The 27,994-nt window shown below is 38.9% G+C and overlaps 1 protein-coding gene across 1 annotated transcript; it reads right to left on the bottom strand.

The window, feature by feature from the left end:
• Positions 1 to 2,908: 2,908 nt before the first annotated feature.
• LOC142151197 (uncharacterized) lies at positions 2,909 to 24,972 on the bottom strand. The gene is made up of 2 exons (XM_075206564.1): positions 24,933 to 24,972; positions 2,909 to 5,374 (listed from the first exon to the last, which is right to left on the bottom strand). Exon 2 carries the CDS (start codon positions 5,158 to 5,160, stop codon positions 3,751 to 3,753), a length of 1,410 nt encoding a protein of 469 aa, XP_075062665.1. The 5' UTR covers positions 5,161 to 5,374; positions 24,933 to 24,972; the 3' UTR covers positions 2,909 to 3,750.
• Positions 24,973 to 27,994: the final 3,022 nt, after the last annotated feature.

Raw genomic sequence — 27,994 nt, 5'->3', positions numbered from 1 at the left:
CAGGCAGCGATCCCGCTCCTAGGTGTTGTGATCCTCACAAGCAGCCGGAAAGCAAACACGAGGTCCGCGCATGCGCGTTGGGACCGTCGGCGATACTGCTGAATTGAAAAAAATGTTCTGTATATTGAAAAAGTATGCAGACAATGTCAAAGTGTTATCCTACGCGTTTCACCCCATTAGGGGCTTCTTCAGGGAAAATGAAGAGTGATGGTATGGAGTAGATAAATGGGTATTTAAATACTGGCCAGTACTTAATACAGGTATCTCTCATTGGTTGAGTTTTCTGCCTGTCACGTTGTAAATCCCTCCCCAGGCCTCTTCTCAAAGCCAAGAGTGAATAATCACCATAGCACAGCCAGACCACTACACTCATAAAAACCACTTACTGATGTAAACTGTATGCATGTAGAAATAAAGAGAGGGGGGATGGAAATAAAGTAAAAAAATGTGTTAAAAAATAAGAAATGGACCTCAATAAACTAAAATAAGATGAAATAAAATAAAGATTAAAAATTAAAAACAGCCATAAATGATATAGATGGTCGTTATATGTTACTATTCATTGTTAGAAAAGAGGTGTTAAAAAAAGTGGTTTAATTCAAAGTCGATATTCAGACCCCGTGGGGTCAGGGTCTTTCAAGTATATATATATCTGGATTCATGTTGGGAAATCAACCTAATGAAGTCCCCTCCCCTGCACGGTTTCCTTACTTTGTGTATACCTAGAAAGCTCAATCCTGAGGGGTCATGTTCATGACATAGTGAAAAGTGTTCTGATACGCTGTGTTTGGATCTCATTGAGAATTTTGCGTTGGTGTTCCGCTATTCTCACTGCCAGTTTTCTGATGGTACGCCCTATATATTGTTTGCCACATGGACAGGAAAGTAGGTAAATGACACCCGATGTGTCACATGTAATTCTTTCTTTAATTGAGAAAACTTCTCCTGTAGTGTTGGAGGCAAAGGTGGTGACTGATTTAGTCTGTTTGGTTTTGCACCTTTTACATGCCGCACAGCGGTTACAATCATAGAAACCTGCAGTGTTGTCATTTAGCCAGGTACCTTTACTGACAGTTATTGGGGCATCCCCACTTTTAACCAGCCTGAATTTCAGGTTTTCTGATTTTTTATAAACAAAGGCAGGTTTAGGAGGTAGTATATATTGGAGATCTTTATCCCCTAGGAGTATATGCCAATGCTTTTTAAAAATCCGTTAAATATTCTTAAAGTCCCTACTGAATGTGGTGATAAAGGGAAGTGTGGGTCTTGTTGCAGTGTCTTGGTCCATAGAGGTCTCCTTTTTCCTTATCACGACGCTCCTATCTGTAGTTCTTAGTTGGGTATAAGCGGCATCTATAATCTCCTGATTATAGTCTTTTTCCAAAAATCTCTCCTTCAGAATGAGGGCTTGTTCATCAAATTGCTCTAGATGTGTACAGTTGCGCCTGAGTCTGGAAAATTGACCTTTAGAAATATTGTTTAACCAGTTTGGATGATGACTACTGGTGGTATGGATATATGAATTACAGTCAACTTTTTTGAAAAAATTCTTAGTGGAGATGATGTTATTCTCCACATAGATCTCCAGATCCAGAAATTCAATCCTTTGTTCACTGGTTTTATGTGTAAAGGATAAATTGAGTTGGTTCTGATTAATACATGTGAGGAAGGAGTCCAATTCTGTACGTTCTCCACTCCATATACAGAACACGTCATCAATATATCTCTGCCAGACCACAATGTGGTCCAGAAATGGGTTATTATGCCAAATAGACAATTCTTCCCAGTGGGCCACAAACAGGTTCGCATAACTGGGCGCAAATTTAGCACCCATAGCAGTCCCGCGAACCTGCTTGTAGTACGTCCCACTGGAACAGAAATAATTGTGATTCAGGACGAAAGATATCCCCTCAATGAGGAAATCGATCTGTTCCAATGGAAGATCTGAAAGTTTATTCAGAATCTGTCTCGTATGCTCACAACCTGCTTGGTGGTCAATCACAGTATATAATGAAGCCACATCACATGTAAGGAAAATATAGCCAGGTTTCCACACAACCCCTTCCAGCAGTTCTATGAGATGGCCGGTATCCCTCAGATAGCTTTTCTGTAATACAACCAACGGCTGAAGGAAATGATCTATGTAACTTGACAAGTTGGTTGTAAGGGAACCGATGCCCGACACAATAGGTCGGCCCGGTGGATTGTGAAGGGTCTTGTGTATCTTGGGCATGTGATAAATCACAAGAATCCTAGGATTTTTTACAGACAGAAACTGGTACTCTTCCTTATTAATGATGCCTCTGAGGGCAGCTTTACTCAGGGATGCCTGTAGATCTTTCAAGAATGGGGTTGTAGGATCTCCATTCAGGGGCTGATAAGTGGTGTTATCTGATAATTGTCTGTGGAGTTCTTTTTGATAATCCACGGTGTTCAATATTGTAATACCACCACCCTTGTCAGCTGGTTTGATAGTTATATCAGGATTTTTAGCTAATTGTGTAATGGCAGTTCTATCTGTCTGGGTGGTGTTGGAGTGCTTCCCAGTTTTCTGGATCTTCATATTTTCCAGGTCTTTCTCTACGAGTTTCTCAAATGTAGTGATAAAGGGACCCTTAACATACCTAGGATAGAATGTAGATCTATTTTTCAAATTGGTATGTGTAAATGGGTCATGACCTTTCTCTGTACTGCTATTTGCCAAAGATCTGGAAGGATCTGCAAAAAACTTTTTCAGAGTAATGTTTCTAATGTATTTCTAAACATCGATATTGTTAAATATGCCCCAATATTTGAAGAAAGTCATTTAGTCTATATGCAGGACAGTCCTATCTGATTTACATAAATATATACTATGTCATGGATTCATATATTGTAATGTACTGCTAGTTTAAAAGAATGTGCAATATCTTTATTAGTAGCCTGGTAAACAATGTGCCCTCCTTGGAATCTATTTAATAATATGCCATGAAACACAGAGATGTGCTGTAACCCATAGCAACCAGATATCAACAAATGTGGCAACCTGATTGACTGCTATGGGATACAGTTAGGAGTGTTTTACTTGCAAGAATTTACTAAACAGTACATAATACTCATAGGAGCTAATACAGCAATAGAAAGGTATGGGGGAAAGAATAAGGGAGGTATAACCAATAGGAGCATTGAAGTGTGAAACAGGGCAGTGTGCAGTGTACAGTGTACCTGATGAAATAGTCAGTACTCACAGTTTTGATTGCAAAAAAAAAGAAATGCCACTATTGAGATGAGTTGGAACTCACTGCTGGATAGAAAGCTCTTTCTTTTATACATTGTATTTGTTGGTAAACAATGCTTGCTATATTCAGATCATTAAAAAACACTCACCTGTGTGAATCATCTGCTAACAAGGTGAGACATCAATTTAAAACAATTGTTACATCCAGAGCATTTAATTAATATTTATTCTATGTGAATACTCTGATGTTGTTGATCATCTTACTTAAGGCTATAACATTTGCTACATTCAGATAACTTCCATGGTTTTCACCTGTGTAAAATATCTGGGGGTAAATGTATCATACCCCGGTTTTTGCAACTCCCGCGAGTTCGGCGTTTTTGCAGCTTAAATTTAAAGCAGCGCTACCTTGTAAAGGGAAACTTCCCTTTACAAGGCAGCGCCACTTTAAATTTAAGCTGCGAAGACGCCAAACTCGCGGGAGTTGCAAAAACTGGGTTATGATACATTTACCCCCTGATGTTTTACAAGATCTAACTTGAGGATAAAACCTTTGCAACATTCAAAGCATTTAAATGGTTCTCTCCTGTGTCAATCCTCTGATGTTCAACAAGTCCAAACTTATGGGTAAAACTTTTTGTACATTCAGCAAATTTAAATGGTTTCTCTCCTGTGTGCACCCTCTGATGTGCAACAAGTCCAAACTTATGGGTAAAACATTTTGTGCATTCAGAACATTTAAATGGTTTCTCTCCTGTGTGCACCCTCTGATGTGCAACAAGTCCTGTCTTTTGGGTAAAACATTTTGTACATTCAGAACATTTAAATGGTTTCTCTCCTGTGTGCACCCTCTGATGTACAACAAGTGCTGACTTTTTGGTAAAACATTTTGTACATTCAGAGCATTGAAATGGTTTTTCTCCTGTGTGAATCCTCTTATGTTGTACAAGATCAGAATTTTTGGTAAAATATTTGTTACATTCAGAGCATTGAAATGGTTTCTCTCCCGTGTGAACCCTTTGATGTTCAACAAGTCCTCTCTTTTCGATAAAACATTTTGTACATTCAGAACATTTAAATGGTTTCTCTCCTGTGTGAACCTTCTGATGTCTAAGAAGATGAGACAATTTGGTAAAATATTTATTACATTCAGAGCAATGAAATAGTTTCTCTCCTGTGTGAATCCTCTGATGCACAACAAGTTCTGCCTTGCGGGTAAAACACTTTCTACATTCAGAGCAATTAAATGGTTTCTCTCCTGCGTGAATCCTCTGATGCACAACAAGTTCTGCCTTGCGGGTAAAACACTTTCTACATTCAGAGCATTGAAACGGTTTCTCTCCTGTGTGAACCCTCTGATGTGCAACAAGTACTGTCTTGTGGGTAAAACATTTTGTACATTCAGAACATTGAAATGGTTTCCCTCCTGTGTGCACCCTCCGATGTACAACAAGTACTGACTTTTCGGCAAAACATTTTGTACATTCAGAGCATTGAAATGGTTTTTCTCCTGTGTGAATCTTCTGATGTACAACAAGTACTGACTTTTTGGTAAAACATTTTGTACATTCAGAGCATTGAAATGGTTTCTCACCTGTGTGAATCCTCTGATGTGCAACAAGTTCTGCCTTGCGGGTAAAACACTTTCTACATTCAGAGCATTGAAATGGTTTTTCTCCTGTGTGAACCCTCTGATGTACAACAAGTACTGACTTTTTGGTAAAACATTTTGTACATTCAGAGCATTGAAATGGTTTCTCACCTGTGTGAATCCTCTGATGTGCAACAAGTTCTGCCTTGCGGGTAAAACACTTTCTACATTCAGAGCATTGAAATGGTTTTTCTCCTGTGTGAACCCTCTGATGTACAACAAGTACTGACTTTTTGGCAAAACATTTTGTACATTCAGAGCATAGATAGGGTTTCTCCCCTGTGAGATTCATTATGCGTTTGGTGAGTAACAACTTAGTTGATAAGGTTTGCCCTATTCAAATAATAAATTTGCTTGTGTGAATCCTCTAGAGTTTAAGAAGAATTAATTTCTGTAATCTTTATTACTTGTGAGTCTCCTTTTTGGAACACTTAAATGTTCAGAGTACAATGTTCTTCTTTAAGATACCTTCTGTTCGATACTGATAATAAGATTCATTAATTGACCTGTAATAAAAAAGTATGATCATGTTTAAAAAAAAATAGTTATTACTTCACTGAATGTACTTCAACAGTAGTAGTGTTTAGTTGTATAAGGGACAAAAAGTACATTTATACACACTAATAAATATGACCCAGTCATTAACCATTCTTTACATTTTTATGGATGTTACCACATTGCTGGGACCCAATTATGAAAGAAATGTACAGTAAAGAGAACTCTATCCACCGGCAGCAAATACCAATAGTAATTCTGACATCAGAACACTCCTATTATATGTTACTCACCTCCTGCACCGACCTGATGGGAAACATTTGCTATCAATCATTTCACACCTGTTGTCAGCTGATGCACTAGAATGCTGCCATATTCTCTGCATGTGGTATTGCAACAGATTTGCTGACAGTGTTTATTTCAGGGTTGGTAGCACATGCTTCCATTTGATTTTAGAGGTAGATTAGAATATCCTATTTCAGAGATGTGGGAAGGTTTGGTGTTTGGGTTTAGGTTATATTAGAAAATCTTAATAAAATTAAATTAAAGAATAATTACACAAAAATTGAGCTATAAAACAATGAGTCTGCCTGGCAATGTATGTATGACTGATTCTCTATGAGTTCATTATATCTATATAAAAATGATAAATTGCTAAACAGATGCACAAAGTGATATTTCATTTATTTCTATAGTTTGAAGGTGATGCACACTTAGATACAGCTTTATATATGCTAACAATACAAACAAAGAGAAGGTGCCCTTACGTCCTACAGAAGAAAGCGAACATGATTTTTAAAATCAAATATAATATAACTATGATTTTTAAATATACAAATAAAACAAGAAAAAGTTGGAATCCTATTATAACTTAATGTACATTAATATAATTTATTATCCCATTGTACTAATAGAGAATATATAGATATTTTAAACATTTGATATATTACACATCAGATCCCAGACTACTGATAGATAATATAAAGATATGTATTGTTACACACAGTTATATTATTAAACAGTAAGTAAAATATTATAAGGGCACTTTCGTCCCTTACATTAATGCAGACTCTAATAAATCGCTTTTCTACCATGTTAAGCTGCTTTGGAAAAGTTTAACTCATTGTACTGGACGTTTTAAGACTTTTTTTTAGAATGTTAATGTTACAGTCGATAGCATTAGGGGGGTGAGTTTTTTGAGAAATTTTTTTTTTTTTCTAATTTTGGTCAAATCTGCCCTATTTTAAAGACAGGGAATTTCCTTACATTGTACGTGTCTGGTAAAGATCTGAGCCAAGTGTCATCTGAGTGTACACACAGTAGTGCAACAATATGGCTGACTTTTCTCCGCTTCCAGATGTAGCCATATAAGCTCACTACTGGGGCTGGATGGTGTTTTTGGGCAATGGGGGAACACCCTAGCATCATTTGCTCAGGTTCCGCCCTAAAACACCACCTAGGCCCAGTAGCCAGCTTATATGGCTAATAATGTTTTAGTAAATATTTGTTTAATCATTTTATTCTGACATAAAAACACTCATTACATCACCTGTTGCACGGACCTGATGGGTAACATGTACTACCAATTATTTCACAACTGTTGTCAGCTGATGCACCAGCATGCTGGCATTATCGCTGCACACATCTGTGATAATGAGATCCTATCATTCTGCTCACTGTGAGGTGTGCAGAGGAAACAGCAGTATTGCTACAGGTTGGATGACTGTGTTCATCTCAGAGTCAGTGGCACATGCTACCAATTGATTATAAGGGGTGTCGAAGTAATAATTAACAAAAACCCTATATTACAAATTAGTTCAATAGAATGAACCAATGAACTTGAATTTTGTTTCTGTGTGTCTTTAAGAGAACGGAGAAAAACACATATTGCATAACAAGAGGCATGTTAGTAATTTTCCATTACTGCACAATTCATGAGAAAAACAGATTAGATCATAGTCATATAATTGTATTTAGCAATATCACCGGATATGTCCAGATAAATGACCGTCCAATAGAACATGTTATTTTAATGATAGAGTGCCAGCAGTGATTTAAGGTGGGAAGGTGTGTTTTAAAGTAAGGAGTTTCATATCCTATAAAAGAATAAGTTAATCAAATATAGGGTGTCAATTTGCATTTGAGACCCTGGGCGTATGTCTGCTCCGTCCAGTATGGCTGTATCTATGTTTTATATCTTTTTAATAAATTATAGAAATATTATATTTTGGAAACCTGCTCATCTCATTTATTATTTAAAGAGACGGAAAGAAAATTACTTATACAAGCTGGGGGCTCGGTCCTATGGGTAGCACATACCACACCTTACTCTCTTCATGACTGCTTCGACAAGGGGGATGACCATGACCTACACTCCCCTGAACTGGTGAGCTATCAGATGTGTTATATATAAATATATCTGTGCTCCGAAGTGTATCGAGGTTGCAAAGCAGTCAGTGAAGAGAGGGTGGGGGTGGATGCTGATATGTAAAGTAACCTAGGACCTTATTGCTAAATGTGTAGTAGTTAATTTAATGTGTTTCTGCAGAAACTTAGTAACTTAAGAAAATATTGTTGGTTTAAATGTTGCTAAAATGTGCTTTTTTTTCCAGTATGGACTGGCCACCCATAACTGGCAAAAGACATTTTAGTGTTTAACACAGTGCAAGAGATGTGACTTGCAAAGTTAATGTGTTAAATGAACTGCTTTTGCAGTATAGGCTGATGACCTATACTTGGCAGAAAGCATTGGGATGTTTTGTGATCTACTCGGTAGACTTATTTGGAAAAAACAATAAGTTATAAAATACGAGTAGAAATGGCCCGATTCTCGTGATGGACGCATCCCTGATGAATTGAGACTTTAAGTCAGGGTAAAGTCTGCTTTTCATAAGGACAGAAAGGGCGTGGTGATCCCCAGGCAAATAAGTAAGAGTGCCTATAGAGTTTTAAATCCTGATTGCATTAAAACTCTAAAGAAGGGGAAATGCAAAAAAAATACCAAAAAGAAGTTATAAAATGTGTTTTTTAATTGTGAAATTTTAATTTTAAACCTAGACGTTAAAATGTTATTTAATTGTTAGATGTTAATAAGTGACATGAGCAGTAAAAAAAAAATGCTTAAAAGCAAAAATAAATATATAATTATACAGCCAGCGCAGTGTATAGTGTTAATACTGAATGGGTTGAGTATTTTTTTGATCACTGATTTTTTTACATCTGTCTCGTACTTTTGTTATCTATACTGATACTCAGTTCTACTGCGGTAAATGCTGGACATGTAATTTCTTTATCATCTTGAGATGAAATAAGTTTGTTTAATGTTTAAATAACTTCTACGTAGGTATTAAGTAAATAAATAGTATTTGTCAGTTTTACAGCGAGCAACTGCAAAAGACAAGATCACACCCAGATTGGAAGGGACTTTGTTGATTGAATTGGCAGAATGACATGAGATGAATATTTAAATAAGGACTTTAATGTGTGTTAAATAGTGAAATAGTGATTTTGCAGATGAAATGTATGTTAAAATATTTTCAGAGCGATTGCATAATATTTTTGGCATGTAGTGTGAACCGAATCTCCGATTACACATAGAAAACAATGTGTGGGTGTTTAAACTGAGAATTCTTTGCTGTTTTGAAGTAAAATAATTGTTATTTGAAATACGGCAACAATATCTGTGTTATGTTAGCTTTATCAGAAAATAATTCCATTGAAAGATAGTGGTTTGCTTTGAAAATGGCATCTGTGTAGTGATTTACATAGGGAGATTGAGAAATAATAGCTGCGTCAGTGATCTATTTGTTTTTTTTTGAGGTTTCGCCATTTTGCAAAAGATGTCTCTCCTCCCATCTCCCACATCTTAAGGAATGGGTGGATTTTTCATTGTTCATGCCAAGAGGAAGAGTTCAGTATATGGAAAATTTTCTGTGTTCTGAGCTTTGTATCATCGAACGGACAAATGACTGGACCCTGCCCTGCATACCAATGCAGATCTCAGTCATAGATTGTGCAGCGATGATTTTTAATGCTAATAAGAATTATTTCGAATATTGTTTTTGCATGTTGTCAACAGGGGGGGTTCAATCTTTATAAAGTTTTATAGACAGTTCTAATTATTTGTTATAATGTGTGCAGAATAATTTGCAATCTTTTGTACCCACAGAAAACCGGAATATGTGAATGATTTACTGCAGTGAATAAACTAAATAATTATTGTGTTTTCTTTCAGAAGTATCCAAGAAGGAGAAAATTCATTTATCTATTAAAAAGATTAAATTGTTGGACACCTGGCCAGAGATACGTAGATTTCCTAAAGGGTGGTCCTGATATTTGAACACCCTCTACCTCAGAGTAATGAAAAGAAAAAAGAAATAAAAGCAGTACATTTATTTCTTGATATGTCACAATTCTGTAGCCAGTGAATACTGTTTTAGGATATTTAAAAGATTATTAGTGTACAATTAGAGAGGTAACAAAAGCATTAACTTAATGTTTAAGGTTTATAGCCATAGTAGCTATTATTGTGGGAAAGACACAGGATATTGTGTTGCAGCGTGAGTTACATTTGTTTGTCCCTCATGTTGTCACATAACTCCTGAATAATGCACAAGACTAGACATGTGTCTGTAGCAAGGTTTATACAATGGGAAATTAAAATTAAATTAAATTGCATTAATTCTTCTAATAATACGATATGCAAATATCAGAATCTCAATTTTGCTACATCATTGCCTTAGAAACCTCACATGACAAGGAAGACAATGAGCATTATTGAATTAAATGTGTAAGTTTTTACTGTATTACCAGACATTTCTGAGACTACATTGAAGAATCTAGATTAAAGTTTCTTTACTGATGAAAATGTTTTATAGATAAATGCATGATGAGCTCACTAGTGACAGTGACAGGATGTCCAATCACTATACATAATGAGATAACAGCACTCATCAGAGCATGTCAGTTAGGTAAAGGAAAACGAGTAAACATTTATACAGATTTACGTTACGCGTAGTAACTGATCACCGTAGTTTCTGATTTTGGAATTATTTGAAAACATAGGGGTTACCTAACACCAACAGGAACACCTGTATCACTTGCACAAACAATCAAGCAACTGATAGAGGCTATACAGTTGCCAAAAGAGGTTGAAGCCATCAAGTGCCAGGCACATACCAAACAGACAGATAAAGTCTTACTAGAAAATATAATAATAAAAAAGTGGAATTTGCTCAATTAATTTATAGAGTATAGCAGGTGCTTGAAAGGGAGGGGTTATCCTTAAAGGAACAAATACACAGAGAGATCTCCCAGTACACTGCTATAGCCAGCAACAGATCTGCCAGAATACAAACTAGCAGACTCAGCAACTCGAGAAAGGGCAGCCACATACCCAATTGATAATTTTTAGTGATATCACATTTGAGAACTTGAAACAATGTTATGAAACAAAGGATGAAATTTGGGTAGATATAGAAAATAAACCAGTAGCATTAAAAAATGTTGTTACTAGCTTTACAGAAAGTGCTCATGGGATAGTACACATGGGAGCAGATAACAAGATTAAAATTGTTATATATTGTTGGAATTCCCAGACATACTACATATGCTAAGTTTAAATGTGAAATGTGATAATTTGTCTTAAGAACAATGAAGGAAAGATAATGCCTACTAAGGTCAGACAGTTTGCCTAATATAACCTTTTCAGAGGTTACACATTAGTGTATTGATTTTATTTAATAAAGAGAAAAAAAAGTTAAGAGGGTTACAGTATGTGTTAGTTGGTATTGATACGTGTTGGTGGGATGAGGCCTAGTTAACTGCCGCAGACATAGTACAACTTATTGCTAAGAAGATTTTGCTAGAATTTGTATGTAGATGTAGTTTACCCAGAGAGTGAACTCATTTCAGAGAAATTGTGTTCCAAAGAATGTGTAATATGATGGAAATATATTCAAACACTATATCATTCTCAAGCTTCAGAGAAAGTTGAAATAATAAATGGAGTAATTAAATAATAACTAAGCTTACTAAAGAAACAGGAATGGCACTTCTTTAGTTTATCATGGTATTAGAAACACTTCTAAACCTCTTCTCAATCTCTCTCCATATTTTTATTAATTATTATTAATTTTTATTTATAGGGCGCCACAAGGTGTCCGTGGCGCCGTACAGGGACAAAAACGAATTACAATACAAGGTGAGACAGCACAGTACATTAAACATAAAGCACAGTAACTCAGTAAGCTCAATGCACAGCTAGTGAGGGCGGGGGGAGTATCCGCAAATGACGGGGCCCAAAAGGAGGGCGCAGAAGACCGGGAGACCCCCAGAGGGGGAGGAGGGCCCTCGAGGAGGAGGGCAAAGTAGCTGGAGAGCAGAGTTAGACGTGGTGGAAACAGGAGGAGAGATGGCCCTGCTCAGAGGAGCGTACAATCTAAGGGGAGGGGTGGACAGACGGAGAAACGCAGGGGAGAGAGGGAGAGTAGAGGGACGGAGGCAGGGAAGGGGAAAGAAGGGGGAGAGGCAGAGGATAAGGTAGGTAGTTAAGTGGGAGACTGGAAGGCTTTAAGAAAAAGGTGGGTTTTTAAAGCCCGTTTGAAACTGGACAGGTTAGGGGAAGTCCTGATGGAGGGAGGGAGCTTGTTCCAGTGGAGGGGGGCAGCGCGGGCAAAGTCTTGGATACGCGCGTGGGAGGTGAGCTCCATATGAGCTGTTATTGGACTTCAGCCAAGATACGTTATTAATCCACAGACTTCAAGCTGCATCATGATCTAACTGCTCAATATGTCATACAGTTGTCTGAACAGTTGCAGAAACTTCAGAAGGTCCAGAAGAACACTTGAACAAAGACAACCAGAAGCAGCTCTTGGGTCTGCACACAGAAGAGACAACTTAGAGACTATGTTATGGTAAGACATCTCTTACACTCTGGTTCCCTTACAGATCGATTGGATGGTCCTACTAAAGACAAGTTCTATAACGGCTGATACTGCTGAAAAGGTTGCAGAGAAACCCATTTGGATCCATAGTTCCCATTGCAAATAGGTCAAAGACCCAAGTTTAGAGGAACCAAAGGACTCAGAACTGAATACAAATAAAGAGACTGAGTTATGTTTTAAAGAACTCTTCAATCAAGATGGAAGTGATGACGTATAATCAGCTACAAGGTTATCGACTTATGATGCAAAGAACCTTCAACCTTGTTGCCTGTCTTATAGGAACAACGATATTTGAAGCCTCAACCCGTTATTTATATATTTTGAAAAGGAATTGAGGAGAAGTTGGTAAGGTGATAGCCCATCTGATATATTAGATTAGGTTGATTTTAATAAGACCATTTCTGCTTCTTTTCTAAACAGGAAAACCAGGGAATTCAGAAATTGTAAAGGATTACCACCTATTCCAAAATGTATTTGTGAGTATTGTGGTACTCCACCAAAAGAAAGGTGGTTAATATGGTGGTCTGATAATAATGAATATTGCTGGAGAGAATATCCAGTTGATCGATAGCATGTTATGTTAATTGAAAAGTTAGGCGTTACAAATTGTTGGATATGTACTAAAACTCTTTTATTGAGTAAAAATATCCCAATGTTACCATTTCCAGTACCTTATGAAGAATGACACACATTAGTCCTAATATAATATGTCAAGGACAAAAGTGAGATCTTAGTGATTATGGTCGAATTGTTGAAAATATATATATAACTTGACTAAATCTCCGGGTTTAGCACCACATATAACTGAATAAATTTTTTTATGTTTAATAAAGCAATAAATGAGGTTAAAACGATAACACCTCAGATAAAGGACAGCAACAAGTATATCCATTGCTGCTGTAAAACAATAAGTATTTCAAAGTTGTAAGAATTAGCATGAATAAGGGTAACAGTGGTTACAGTTGCCGAACCATATGGGTCCGAGTGTAAAGAACCTTGTACGTTTGATGTAGACAGAGATTTAGAAATTACGTAAACTGAAAAAGCTAAATTAAAGATAGAACTTCAAACAGATGTAACCAAGTTTGAAAGGTATAACACCGAAGCACTAAAGAGTAAAATATGTACACAATGCACTTTGTATTAGCATAATTAACTTTTTAAGCATACACTACCAGAACCAGACTTAGGCGAAGAGAAAACGATACTAGATAAAAAATGTCACGTGGGTATGATAATCTCAACCATGGTGTTAGAATATTGTGGTTCATTTCTTTTATCCTAAACATTTATTATATAAACATATATTGAAAATATGCATTTAAAAGGTTATTAATTAATTATGAATTATGCTGTTTAAGAAGTGTGGTTCCTCAGTTTTATACAGTGTTGAACGATGAGTTGAAAGAGATATTATTAATAAAAATACGTTCTACTCATTAATAAGTCAGTAAGATATAAAATGGGAATAAATATTGATAATATGTATAATTATGAAATTATGGATTTATGAAATTGAACGTATGCCAGGATTTAATTGATAATGAGACTGAAATTTATCATGATTACTTTCATTATGTTGGACTTGAATTACAGGTATTTAAATATGAACTTTTACAACATTGAGTAGTTTTGGACTATTTAACAGCTCAAACAGGAGGATAAAGTTTAATCCTTGAGACTGAACTTGGAGTAAATTGTTTATTACCTAATAAACGACATTTCCGATCCAGAAGCTATAATTACACGTTATATAAACAGCGCCTATAATATGAAGGATTTTGATGACAAAATTATCATAAAGACTTTTAAAATGGACATGTTATATCCAAGCATATGGTTCTTTGGACTTGAAAAGTGGCTATCAAACCAAATGTATATTTACATGAAATATATTGTACTAATAATTGTGACAATATTGTTCCTGTATACTTGTTTAAAGTATAGTTTGTATTATATACAAATATTTGCGAGAGTCAAACCAATCCGAGAACATCAGTGCTGGCAGAAATATATACTCCTATTCAATTAAGTATAGTCACATGAAAAAGTACCTTTTATGTGTATACAAAAGGGTGGAAACTGTCAAAGTAATAATTAACAAAAACCCTATATTACCAATTAGTTCAATAGAGTGAACCAATGAACTTGAATTTTGTTTCTGTGTGTCTTTAAGAGAACGGAGAAAAACACATATTGCATAACAAGAGACATGTTAGTAATTTTCCATTACTGCACAATTCATGAGAAAAACAGATTAGATCATGGTCATATAATTGTATTTAGCATTATCACCGGATATGTCCATATAAATGACCGTCCAATAGAACATGTTATTTTAATGATGAAGAATGTGCCAGCAGTGATTTAAGGTGGGAAGGTGTGTTTTAAAGTAAGAAGGAGTTTCATATCCTATAAAAGAATAAGTTTATCAAATATAGGGTGTAAATTTGCATTTGAGACCCTGGGCGTAGTCTGCTGCGTCCAGTATGGCTGTATCTATGTATTATATCTTTTTAATAAATTATAGAAATATTATATTTTGGAAACCTGCTCATCTCATTTATTATTTAAAGAGACAGAAAGAAAATTACTTATACAGGGTTATTGGAAAATCCTATTAAAGAGACGTCGGTAGGTTTGGTGTTTGGGTTTAGGTTATATCAGAAAAGAAAAAGAAAATTAAATTAAAGAATAATTTCTAAAAAAAATGAAATATAAACCATTGGTGTGTCTGGTAATATATCTGTGACTATTTCTCTCAGTCTGAGTTCATCATTTCTATATAAAAAAGAAAAAAATGCTAGACTGATGCATAGAGTAATATTTAAGATATTTCTATAGTTTCAGGGAGCTGCACACCTATTATCACCTTTATATATGCTAACAAAACAAAGAAATAAAGGGTGCTCTCACTTCCTACAGAAGACAGCTAAAATGATTGTTAATATCAAATATAATAATATAACATTATGATTTTCAATTATACATATAAAACAAGAAAAAGTTGTAATACTATTATAACTTAATTTACATTATTTATAAATTATGGTTATACAAGTTAACCCGTGCATGATACTCATGCATTCTAGTCAAATCAAGCTACTTAAGGTCTTAAAAAAGGTTCTTGTCATGCATTTGGGCCTAGCCCAGGCCTCCTCAGGGGAAGAGCGTTACTTCCCGATGCAAGCGCCCTTTTAATGTGTGTTCATGAGGTAAAATTACCTCACGAAAATGAGTTTAGCCTTTACTACCCTTCCCACAGGGGATGATGGAAGTTAACTGACTTCACTATTCTAATTTTTTTGTCAAATAATGTCAGTATACCAAATTTCAGGTCAATTGGATGAGCCCTTTCTGAGAAAATAGTTTTTTCCACACACACTAACACACGCCGCTAGGCTTTTACTTTTATATATTAGATAATGCTAAGAATTTAGTAGGTCAATGTAGTATATAACTCCGCCCAGCAGGTGGCGCTGCAGCTTGAGCACTCTGTCACCCGGTAGTTTTTTCCACACACAGACTAACACACGCCGCTAGGCTTTTATATTATAGATATATTACGATAATATATTAAGGACAAAATAGGGACTCAACCAGTGAGAATATGGTCATATTTGTATCAATAACTGAACATTCACTCAGTGAATGATTTTTAAACTCTATGAAACCAATGCGATAGTGCGGAAAAAGGTTTGCAAAAGTGCTGGTGAAAATATCCTCTATAATCCCATAATACTGGTAGAGAATACATCGATAAATATTATACATTTAATACTACAGCACTGATAAAGAATACATAGACAAAATGCACACAACACCGCACTACTAAGAGAGATAGATAGATAGATAGATAGATAGATAGATAGATAGATAGATAGATAGATAGATAGATAGATAAATATTAGGGTGATTCCATTTCCAATGGCCAATTTATTTATTTCTCTTCATACTTCTCCAACCCATCATTCGGTTCCACTTGGTATACTGACATTGAATCATAAATATTTTTTTTATTCAGAACATATTTTTAACTTGCACAAGATGGTCAAAGTTTGATGTTATAGGATTTTCCACAATATCAGACGTAGTGACTTTGCCAATACACAATTTATGTTAAGAATATGCATTATAAATATTTCTATTAATGCTGTATAATTGCAGGAACATTAATAACCTAATGCACTGCAGTCATGTCAATGAGTGATAATATGGGAGATATTCATTGTTATTACGGTAGGTTTAGTAAAGTCATTTAAACAAAGTTCACTAGAAAGAGAAATAAAGGGAATTTCAACAATCAACTTTGTACCAAATCCTATTCTTCATTCTGTTTATTTACTAGTATTTCAGTCTTCATTTTTTTTTATAATCTTATTTTTCATTATAATCCATTTCTAATTCTATATTCAAATTTAGCAGATCGCAACAACAATGAAGGTTACAAAAGTTACCCGTTCTGCAACTGCAATCTGGCTTATTGGAGGCATGGAAGCTAATTTTAGACACTCAAAACTTCTATCTTGTGGAGATGTCCTGAGAGTGCTATTTCATTACCGTAATGAAAAACACATGAGTCTGAAGACGAGCATTTACAAGACTGCCGAACTGTTACTGCCAATCTGGGAGAAAGCTCGACTTCCGACGAAGGCTCCAAATCATGTGGTAGAACATATAGGCAAGCTTCATTCTGACTGGCAAGAGGTAAAGAAGCTAATAAATCGTCAGACTTAAAGAAATAGGTTAAATCAGCAAATTTACAGGGACAGCTTCTTGGATGATCAGTTTGATGTGGATCACCGTGACTCCATGTCTATCTTAACAATTGAAGACCAGCAGCCGGAGAAGGGTCACAGAGGCACTATAGGAGGACTTGATCAAACCTTAGCTGTTCGTGAAGAACATGTAATGAAGAGAAAGAGTGCTGCTGCATCTCGAATAAAGAAAGGCCAGTAAGAAGGATAATCTTCAACCTCATCTACATCGACAACATCCAATGGCTATGTTTTACAGCTTTTCTTACATGTCACCCCTGCGCACCAAGTTTTCTCTCACATCACTCTTATGTGCTCAAGCTCTTAATCATGTCACCTCATGCGCGCCAGCTTTTATTTTACATGTCACCCCTTGCGCTCTAACTTTTCTTTCACATGTCACCCCTTGCTCTCCAGCTTTTCTTTCACATGTCACCCCTTGCGCGCTAGCTTTTCTCTCACGTTATCCACTGCGCACCAAAGTTTCTCTCACATCACTCCTATGTGGCCAAGCCTTTTTTATCACATCACATTTGTGCCCCAGCTTTTATCACCAATCACCCCCTTGTGCATCAGCTTTTCTCTCACTTGCCATCCCCATTCACACCAGCTTTTTCATCCCCATTAACACCAGCTTTTCTCTCAATTGTCACTGCCTACTCACCAGTATCCAGCATCCTTTTTTACCACAATTATAAAGAAAACAAGTTAGCTCTACACTCTGTGTATTTGGTAAGAAAACCAGAGAAATATTCAGTCATGTGTCTGGGGCAGTTGGTAAATATAGACCATGTGTGAATGAAATAGAAATGGTAATAAGTGTACACAAATATAAATGAATAATGTCACTATGTATGTTTGCTGACTTTTCCCTAGGGGGTATAGTAATACCAGTACAAACAAGTGCCACTAAGCTATAGACACTACAAGCCAGGACCAATATAGTATAGTAACCAAAGGCAGAAAAGTTCTTGTCAATATGAACAATCTGAATAGAATCACCTCAGAGAATCTCCATGGAAACAATGAGAATGAATGGATCTGTATCAGACAAGCTGATGTCTATTAGTTCCTTAAATTGCAAACGTAAATTGTGCTGTCTTACCCAAAGTTCAGCTATTGTTGGTTTACCTAGTGGACAGATGTTTATCTTGTGGTTTCCAATGGAGATCTTCCACGAGTGTTCTCAGTGTCTGCACGCTGCCAAGTTGTCTCCACTATCAGATAATCACAGTCAGTTTGCCATCTCTCCCTCACGTGCGCGTGCTGCAACTTACTTCTGTATTTCTCTGGCAGAGTGCATCTCTCTATACCCTATGCATTCCACTGCGGAACGTTACTTCCAGATCCTGCAGTGAATGAGATGGGCGCTTGGCTAGATATACATGCACTCTGCAATGCACCGAGATTGGCAGTACGATACTGGACACTATCTGACACATCTCCCCAGAGTGCAGCCCGTGTGACAACTTGAAGCGTATATCCACCTATAAGGCCAGACATTTCCATACAATGTATGCTTCCTCCTAGCAGAGATCAAACGTAACTGGGCTCGGGAACACAAGTAGCCCCAGCACATAGAACCATACAACAAAAGCATCATATCTCTGCAAAAACAAAGGCAAAGTCAAGCACACGTGCTTCTATTCCTTTTAATCCAAGTCCACCCAAGAAGACAAAATAGATATACTACCACTGATCCTTTCATATCTCGCAGAAACAGCAAGACGTTTTCTGAATATATGCTATAGATGCAAATTGGATACTATCGGCGCTAATATAATCTGCTTCCCAATATCTACACACTAGAAAGGGGTTCTTACTTTTCCCATATACCACAGATTGTAAACAAAGATTGGTGTACATACATTAGGTGCCAATTATAAGCACATCAGAGTCTGAGGCAATTCCTTTTTCTACACCGAAAATGGATTTCTTTTTCACTGAAACTCAAGAAAAATATATATGGTGTAGTATATTCTTATCAGGCAATCACACTTCCCAAATATATACACAGAAAAGTTCCATATAAGCACCATGTGATGGTAATAAATATAACACCAAAAAATAGGAACTAGGGCTCCAAGTGTCTACTAGTCCACTTTGTCCCAAAAAGACATAAGCTTACAAGATTTCCAATGGATGTGAGCCTTCAGATAAAATATCACACATATTCTTTCTTCCTTCCCCAGAAGACTATCCTTTTCTCCATTCAAATGCAAAACAACAAAAGAAAGAGATCTAGTGCATTATCTCTTTAAACTTTACTTGTATGAAAGATTAAAAACAATACAATTGTAATGGAAATGATTCCACAATAAAATAGTGCAGGGACTCGTACCAGATTGTGTCAAAAAGCAGGCATAGATGTAATAATGCAGATCTATCACCAGTGAGGTCCAGTCCCCGCTATCGCCAACGCGTTTCAACTCCAAAGTGAGTCTTTTTTTATTCCTACATCGCGAAACCGGATGTGACGCCATTCCACTGCCGGTTTGTGTACCCAGCCAAACGGACATGAGTAAAGTTGCCATCATTCAAAATTACAAAGATTTCATTCACAATACACAGCATAATTAACATCATAACAAAGCTCTTCATTGTCCATGATATATATTCTGTGATCAGTATTCTCCGGTAATTGATGGTCATAGAAAAATAGAAAACTCAATAAAAAACAAGTAAAAAACGGAGTAAAATAACGGAAAACAAAAAGGAAACAGAAAATAAAAACACTAATGTCAGAACATGCCATTTCCATGAAAAAACTAGCAGTCTAACAACATTGCATATTCTTATTATATATTCAGAAGGCTAAGTAAGTGTGTCGGCACGGCGATGGGTACCAGGTTCGCCCCAAGTTGTGCAAACATTTTCATGGCTCAGTGTGAAGAGCTATGGGTGTGGAATGGTCATGACTTTGGGGCGGACCTGGTATCGTGGTGCCGCTACTTTGACGACATATTTTTTGTTTGAAGAGGCTCTGAAACCACTCTCCAGAACTTTTTCCAGAAATTTTTTACATATTTGAATTTGAATACTTATCACATTGAACTTACGTTTGATTACAGTAAAATTACTAGAAATTTTCTGGATATTACAGTTTATGTCACTGATGAAGGGATACAAACAAAAACATACAGTAAACCCACGGATAAAGGAGGTTATATAGAATATGATAGTAATCACCACAAAGTTTGGCTTGATAATATACCGTTCGGCCAAATGAAGAGACTAAGGAGAAATTGTACAGAGGAACATGTTTTTTTCAACCAACTTCAAGATATGAAAACACAATATGTAGGTAAAGGATACAGGAGGGATACCTTAGAAAAAAATTGAAGAAAAGATATTAAAAACAGATAGGAAGGAACTTCTTGGTCCTAAAGAAGATATTAATGGGGGCATATCGAAGAAGTTCGATTGGGCTTTTGTATCCCAATATAGTAAGGATTTTAGAAATGTTGAAAAAGTTTTTAATAAATATTGGGATATTTTTAAAAAGGATGGTACCATAGGAAATAATATGCCGGACAAGCCCCAATTTACATACAAAAAAGCACCCAATTTAAGAAATCATTTGGTTAGGAGTCATATACCCGTGGAACAAAGAAAATCTATAAGAACTAAGGGATTCCACCAATGGGTATGCATTGCGTGCCGCACATGTAGATCTAAGGAAACTAAATGTACAGAAGTAGAAATTAATGGACAGAAATGTAGGATAGGCCACTTTATCACTTGCCACACAAAAAATGTTATATATGTCATTCAGTGTGAATGTGGTCTATCTTACTTAGGTAGAACCTCCCGTCCACTAAAAATCAGGTTGCGAGAACATGTATATAATATAAAAAGGGGTTTAGAGACGCATTCACTGTCCAACCACTTTAAAGTTCATCACTAGTAATCCTGAAAAAATTAAGAAATTTTGGGGAATACAGCTCATTGAGAATGATGAGAGAAATACAGATATAATCTCTTCATTAGCAAAAGCAGAAATGAAGTGGATTTTTGAATTTAACACGCTGGCCCCTACAGGGTTAAATCTAGACTTTGAACTGAAGTGGTTTTTATAACAAAAAGGAATTGACATGATAAAACCAGAAGATAGAACGACTCATTGTCATAGGATCATAGAATTTCACACATTTAGTTGTGCTCCTTGTTTGAATTAAAAGTAAAATAAGGGTTTTAGTAATTGAATATGGTATCACATGTGGCAAGAATTAATCAGCAGCCACACTTACTTAGCCTTCTGAATATATGATAAGAATATGCAATGTTGTTAGACTGCTAATTGTTTCATGGAAATGGCATGTTCTGACATTAGTGTTTTTATTTTCTGTTTCCTTTTTCTTTTCTGTTATTTTACTCCATTTTTCACTTGTTTTTTATTGAGTTTTCTATTTTTCTATGGCCATCAATTACCGGAGAATACTGATCACAGAATATTTATCATGGACAATGAAGAGCTTTGTTATGATGATAATTATGCTGTGTATTGTGAATGAAATCTTTGTCATTTTGAATGATGGCAACTTTACTCATGTCCGTTTGGCTGGGTACACAAACCGGAAGTGGAATGGCGTCACATTCGGTTTAGCGAAGTAGGAAAAACATTTGCGGAAGAAAGGAACATATCCAAGCCTTGTTTTCATCTTGAGGAATACTATTTAAAGCGCCCAGGATATTAGTCTATTGAATACCATCAGCCTTGAAAAAGACTCACTTTGGAGTTGAAACGCGTTGGCGATAGCGGGGACTGGACCTCACTGGTAATAGATCTGCATTATTACATCTATGCCTGCTTTTTGACACAATCTGGTACGAGTCCCTGCACTATTTTATTGTGGAATCGTTTCCATTACAATTGTATTGTTTTTAATCTTTCATACAAGTAAAGTTTAAAGAGATAATGCACTAGATCTCTTTCTTTTGTTGTTTTGCATTTGAATGGAGAAAAGGATAGTCTTCTGGGGAAGGAAGAAAGAATGTGTGATATTTTATCTGAAGGCTCACATCCATTGGAAATCTTGTAAGCTTATGTCTTTTGGGGACAAGGTGGACTAGAAGACACTTGGAGCTCTGTTCCTATTTTTTGGTGTTATATTTATTACCATCACATGGTGCTTATATGGAACTTTTCTGTGTATATATTTGGGAAGTGTAATTGCCTGATAAGAATATACTACACCATATATATTTTTCTTGAGTTTCAGTGAAAAAGAAATCCATTTTCGGTGTAGAAAAAGGTTTTGTGAATATAATAAACGCGTACTAAACTTGAGACAGGATATAGTAAATATATGTAAACATGTCTACAAATGTGCATCTATTGGCGTACACAGGTCCGACATGAAAGAGAATATTATGTTATTATAGTATTTGTAAAACAGTGCAATACCAGGGCAGTGAGTGACAGGTAGTGCAGTATGAGGACAGCGAGTATGTGACACGTTAGTGAGCCGCGCAATGGCATACACCAAGTGGCTCATGTTTTCCACCTGTAAAGCAAAGCTTGTGAATATCATATGCTCCACAAATTCAGGTTCTGAGGCAGACAGGAGGGAAGCATGTGGGCTGCTATAAGGAGAGCTGTCTTATGTTACGCGCTGCATACCTCGTTGGCTTTGGGCGCAGAACACAGAAGATAGGTAGGTGATCGCTGCAGGAAGCTCATAGCACTTTAAAATTTCCCGTCCCCAGATCAGTGCAGTGAATAAATTAACTGATGTCACTGAGGGGCGGGAAGATTAAAACGGGCTCTGTTACAGCCGCTCTCGCATCGCTTAGAGGGATTAAACTTTGAAATGAGAAGTTCCAGTGCTAATAATACTACAGTGTCCCCTCCCAGCCCCAAAACACTAACGAGCCCCCCTGTAGATAGAAAATATGGATAATTTCTCCAGCGCAGAGATGAAAAATCTCTTAGCAAGAGAAGTCAGCCATATTTGTACTCATGTGAAGCCAGTCTGAGTACACCCAGCACATACCTCTATTTGACATACAAAACGCTACCAAAATTCTATGAAATCCAGCATCTTTAAAATGGGGCAAATGTTAGCGTATTGTAAAAAAAACCTGTAACTTTCTCAAAACTGTCACCCCTCAAAGGCACTCCTCAGTCATAATAGCTTTCTAACAAACCCGTAGTCTTAAAACGCTCTGTACACTGAGTTATGCTCTCCCCAAACTGAAAAACGGTGACTTTTTGAACAGCGAGATTTTCAACTTTAGATTTTCACTAATTTGCTATTTTTTATACTTTTTTTTCCTGATAATTGGCATGCGGGACCCATGGACGGTTCTCATTGGCATGCTAAATTTCAGCTTACTAGCTATAATACTTTATAATCCCTGACCTTACGACCAGGTGACCCCATCCCTAACTGTGTGACCCGGTGACCGTATGACCCCATCCCTAACTGTGTGACCCGGTGACCGTATGACCCCATCTCTAACCATGTGACCCGGTGACTGTATGACCCCCATCCCTAACCATGTGACCCGGTGACTGTATGACCCCATCCCTAACCATGTGACCCGGTGACTGTATGACCCCATCCCTAACCATGTGAACCGGTGACTGTATGACCCCATCCCTAACCATGTGACCCGGTGACTGTATGACCCCATCCCTAACCATGTGAACCGGTGACTGTATGACCCCATCCCTAACCATGTGACCCGGTGACTGTATGACCCCATCCCTAACCATGTGACCCGGTGACTGTATGACCCCATCCCTAACCATGTGAACCGGTGACTGTATGACCCCATCCCTAACCATGTGACCCGGTGACTGTATGACCCCATCCCTAACCATGTGACCCAGTGACTGTATGACCCCATCCCTAACCGTGTGACCCGGTGACTGTATGACCCCATCCCTAACCATGTGACCCGGTGACTGTATGACCCCATCCCTAACCATGTGACCCGGTGACTGTATGACCCCATCCATAACCATGTGACCCGGTGACTGTATGACCCCATCCCTAACCATGTGACCCAGTGACTGTATGACCCCATCCCTAACCATGTGACCCAGTGACTGTATGACCCCATCCCTAACCGTGTGACCCGGTGACTGTATGACTCCATCCCTAACCATGTGACCCGGTGACTGTATGACCCCATCAGTAACCATGTGACCCGGTGACTGTATGACCCCCTCCCTAACCATGTGACCCGGTGACTGTATGACCCCATCCCTAACCATGTGACCCAGTGACTGTATGACCCCATCCCTAACCATGTGACCCAGTGACTGTATGACCCCATCCCTAACCATGTGACCCAGTGACTGTATGACCCCATCCCTAACCATGTGATCGGGTGACTATATGACCCCATCCCTAACCATGTGACCCGGTGACTATATGACCCCATCCCTAACCATGTGACCCGGTGACTGTATGACCCCATCCCTAACCATGTGACCCGGTGACTGTATGTCTTGGGGAGAGCACTGATAGAGGTGACTATAGTAAGAGTGTAATAATAAGAATACAGAGCAGGAATACAGCTGTACAGACAATAATATCAGTCTGTGTGTGACACAGTCACTTGTTCTGCTGTGTACAGGAGCCCTCAGCTGTGATCACCATCCAGCGTCTCTGCTGCTTTCTCTCCCCCTCTGCACTCTCTCTCTTCCCCGTTATCTTGTGTATAAGTTCCTGGTCAGTGCTCCCCCCTCCTCCTACACATCACATCCACTGCAAACACTATAGACCCAACTACTTCCTAACACAGCCCCCCAGACGTGCACTGCTGACACTCAGGGGCCCCATAACCAGATGATGGGGCCACATATACACACGGTGCTGTATAACCGGACACAACACTCCCCTCCGTATAATTACCGGCTTCTCCCAGCTGCGTCTTGTCTGTGGCCGGGAGATCACGTGACGGGGGAGGGGACTGGGCGGGGAGACCACGTGACGGGGGAGGAGACTGGGCGGGGACACGTGACTGGGGGGAGGAGACTCTGCTAAAAGACTCAGAGATCACGGTTTCTCCTGACGTCACCGGGTCACGTGACAGCTGTAGTGTTACTGTACAGTAGGCGGCTGCTGATGGTACTAGCGGAGAATCAGGTGTTACTAGGAAGGGACATGAGGACATACTGCACCCACCATCGTTTCCTCACATGTCCCCTCCTGCCGACCCAGCAGCTTGTCTGTTATATACCACCAGTTTTTCCCTCACATGGTACCATCCTGCTCACCCAGCTTCTGGTCACTCGCATGTTACCTTCTTGCCACCCACCAAATTATCCCTCACATGCTGCGCTCAAAGCCAGTCACCAGGTTTTTTCTCACAATGTTCCCTGCTTCGCACTCACATGGTACACCCCTGCCCACCCACTAGCTTGTCCCTCACATGGTACACCCCTGCCCACCCACTAGCTTGTCCCTCACATGGTACACCCCTGCCCACCCACTAGCTTGTCCTCACATGGTACACCCCTGCCCACCCACTAGCTTGTCCTCACATGGTACACCCCTGCCCACCCACTAGCTTGTCCTCACATGGTACACCCCTGCCCACCCACTAGCTTGTCCCTCACATGGTACACCCCTGCCCACCCACTAGCTTGTCCCTCACATGGTACACCCCTGCCCACCCACTAGCTTGTCCTCACATGGTACACCCCTGCCCACCCACTAGCTTGTCCCTCACATGGTACACCCCTGCCCACCCACTAGCTTGTCCCTCACATGGTACACCCCTGCCCACCCACTAGCTTATCCCTCACATCCTGACCACCAACTGAATTGTCCCTCAGATGGTAACCTGTCCTTCTACTGACTTGTCCCTCACATGGTAACCGCCTGTCCTCCTACCAGCTTCTTTCAGAGAGCATGCACTCAGCTTTTCCATGACATACCCCCACTACTGTCCACCCAACACAGCCCTTCCCTCACATGCTCCAATCCTGACCACCTACTAGCTTGTTCTTCACATGCCCCCCTCCTGCCCCCTTACCAACTTGTCCCTCAAATACCCCCCTTCTGCCATTCTCATTCTCATGCCCACCCACTAGCTTGTCCCTCACATTCCACCTCCTGCCAACTTACCGGCTTTTCCCTCACATAGTAACCTACTGTCTACCCACCAGCTTATCCCTGACATGCCCCCCTCCTACCCACCCACAAGATTTTCCATCACATGCCTCCATCCTGCAGACCCACCAGCTTGCCGCCTCATTGGCGTGTTCCTCACATGGTATGCTGCCGTCCATTCACTTTTTCGTCTGGCTCATGAACGCTCCTCCCAAATCACTAGCTTCTCCCTCCCTTTTTACTCTCATGCCCATCCACCGACTTATACTTCATATGCCCTCTCCTGCCCACCCACCAACTTATCCCATCCTGCCTACCTACTAGAACTCTCCCTCGCATTGTACTCTCCTACCAGCGAGTCCCTCATATTGTACCCACTTGCCCACCCTCGGGCTAGTCACCCACATAGTGCTCTCATGTCCACCCACCTGCTCTTGATCCAAACATGCTCCCCTTATGTCACCATCCACCCCCTTGCTCACATGCCTTTCTCATGCTCTCTCTCATGCCCACCCACTAGTTTGTACAGCACATTCTGCACTACTGCGCACCCAACCAGTGGCGGATCGCCCCCCCCCCTAGCAGACACTTGCTGCCGACGGCTGCACAGTATGTGCAGGTCCGTCCAGCCGTGACAGGCAGGGACAGTGTTCTGCCCGGCTGCTCTGACAATCAGAGCAGCCGGGCATAACACTGTCACGGCTGGACGGACCTGCACATACTGTGCAGCCGTCGGCAGTCTAAACTGTTAGAAAGGGGCGGGGCCTAAATCGCCCCGGGTACAGTAGTTTTCTAGATCCGCCCCTGCACCCAACAGCCCATCCCTAATATGCCCCTTCCTGACATTTACCACCCTCTCTCTCCCATGCCCCTCTCCTGCCCCATCACCTGTTTGATATCCACTATCTTGGCCCTCACATGCCATCCTGCCCACCCAATAGCTTGTTCCTCACATACCCTGCTCCTGTCCACCAGCTTATTCTTCAATATCCTCCCCTGACCACACTTGCTTAAATCATTTGTTAATGCCAAGTAGTGTCAAGATTTGTAATATTCTTTCTTAAAATCCTATTGCATATTGTACGTTTCTGAAACCATTCTAGTACGTAGCATTTACATTTCCAATTAGTCTTAAGTATATTGTTGTTTTGCTTATTCTTACACCTTGTGCACTATAGAAGCTACCTGTGATGTCCTTCCCTGCCCACATCACTGACATTCCCACAGCCACCCACAGCTGACACACCCACTCAGCACACAGGTGAGCAAAAACAGTCACTGCAGATGGTGAGATTCACTGTGCCAATTGTTTCTTGATATATACGGTATACATCTAGCTAGATTGTAAACCCCTATACCTGGGAGGTGAGTGCATCTGATTTTAACTGCATTTTAATATTGTTTAAAGCATATAGGTCAGTGTAGGACCTGCATATAATGAGGTACCCTTGACGTGGGATGCAGGCTTAAGTCTTTTGATCAAAATATGAACTAATACCTCATGTTTTCATTTTGCTAGACACACACAGATATGCAGTTTAAAGGATAAGTGCTAACAACCTTCTTTCTGTTTTGTACACAGACAAATGCTACATACAAAGTCCACATATTCAAGGCCAAGGTATTTGCGTCAGATGCAAGTTCATCTGTTGGAGTTGGTCTCCACATCATTTTGACATTCCCTTTTGGACAGAGAACCAATCAGAGCGCGGAATATTGCAGAGTAGCAGAGAAGATAAAACATGAGGTCGGCTATCTTTTCTAGGAGAGAGCTAAGAGTTCTGACTGAGGGCATGGATAACATGCCCTCCGGAAGATATATTAACAACGAAGTTAAGCTGCGGGCTTATTTACGAGTC

The sequence above is a fragment of the Mixophyes fleayi genome, chromosome 4 (genome assembly GCF_038048845.1).
Source record: "Mixophyes fleayi isolate aMixFle1 chromosome 4, aMixFle1.hap1, whole genome shotgun sequence".
Taxonomy (NCBI): Eukaryota; Metazoa; Chordata; class Amphibia; order Anura; family Limnodynastidae; genus Mixophyes; species Mixophyes fleayi.
This window is presented reverse-complemented; position numbering and strand designations above follow the sequence as displayed.

Bases quoted from the DNA above. Each gene is read 5' to 3' on its own strand.
- LOC142151197 (XM_075206564.1), bottom strand. From the start codon at position 5,160: ATGAATCTCACAGGGGAGAAACCCTATCTATGCTCTGAATGTACAAAA.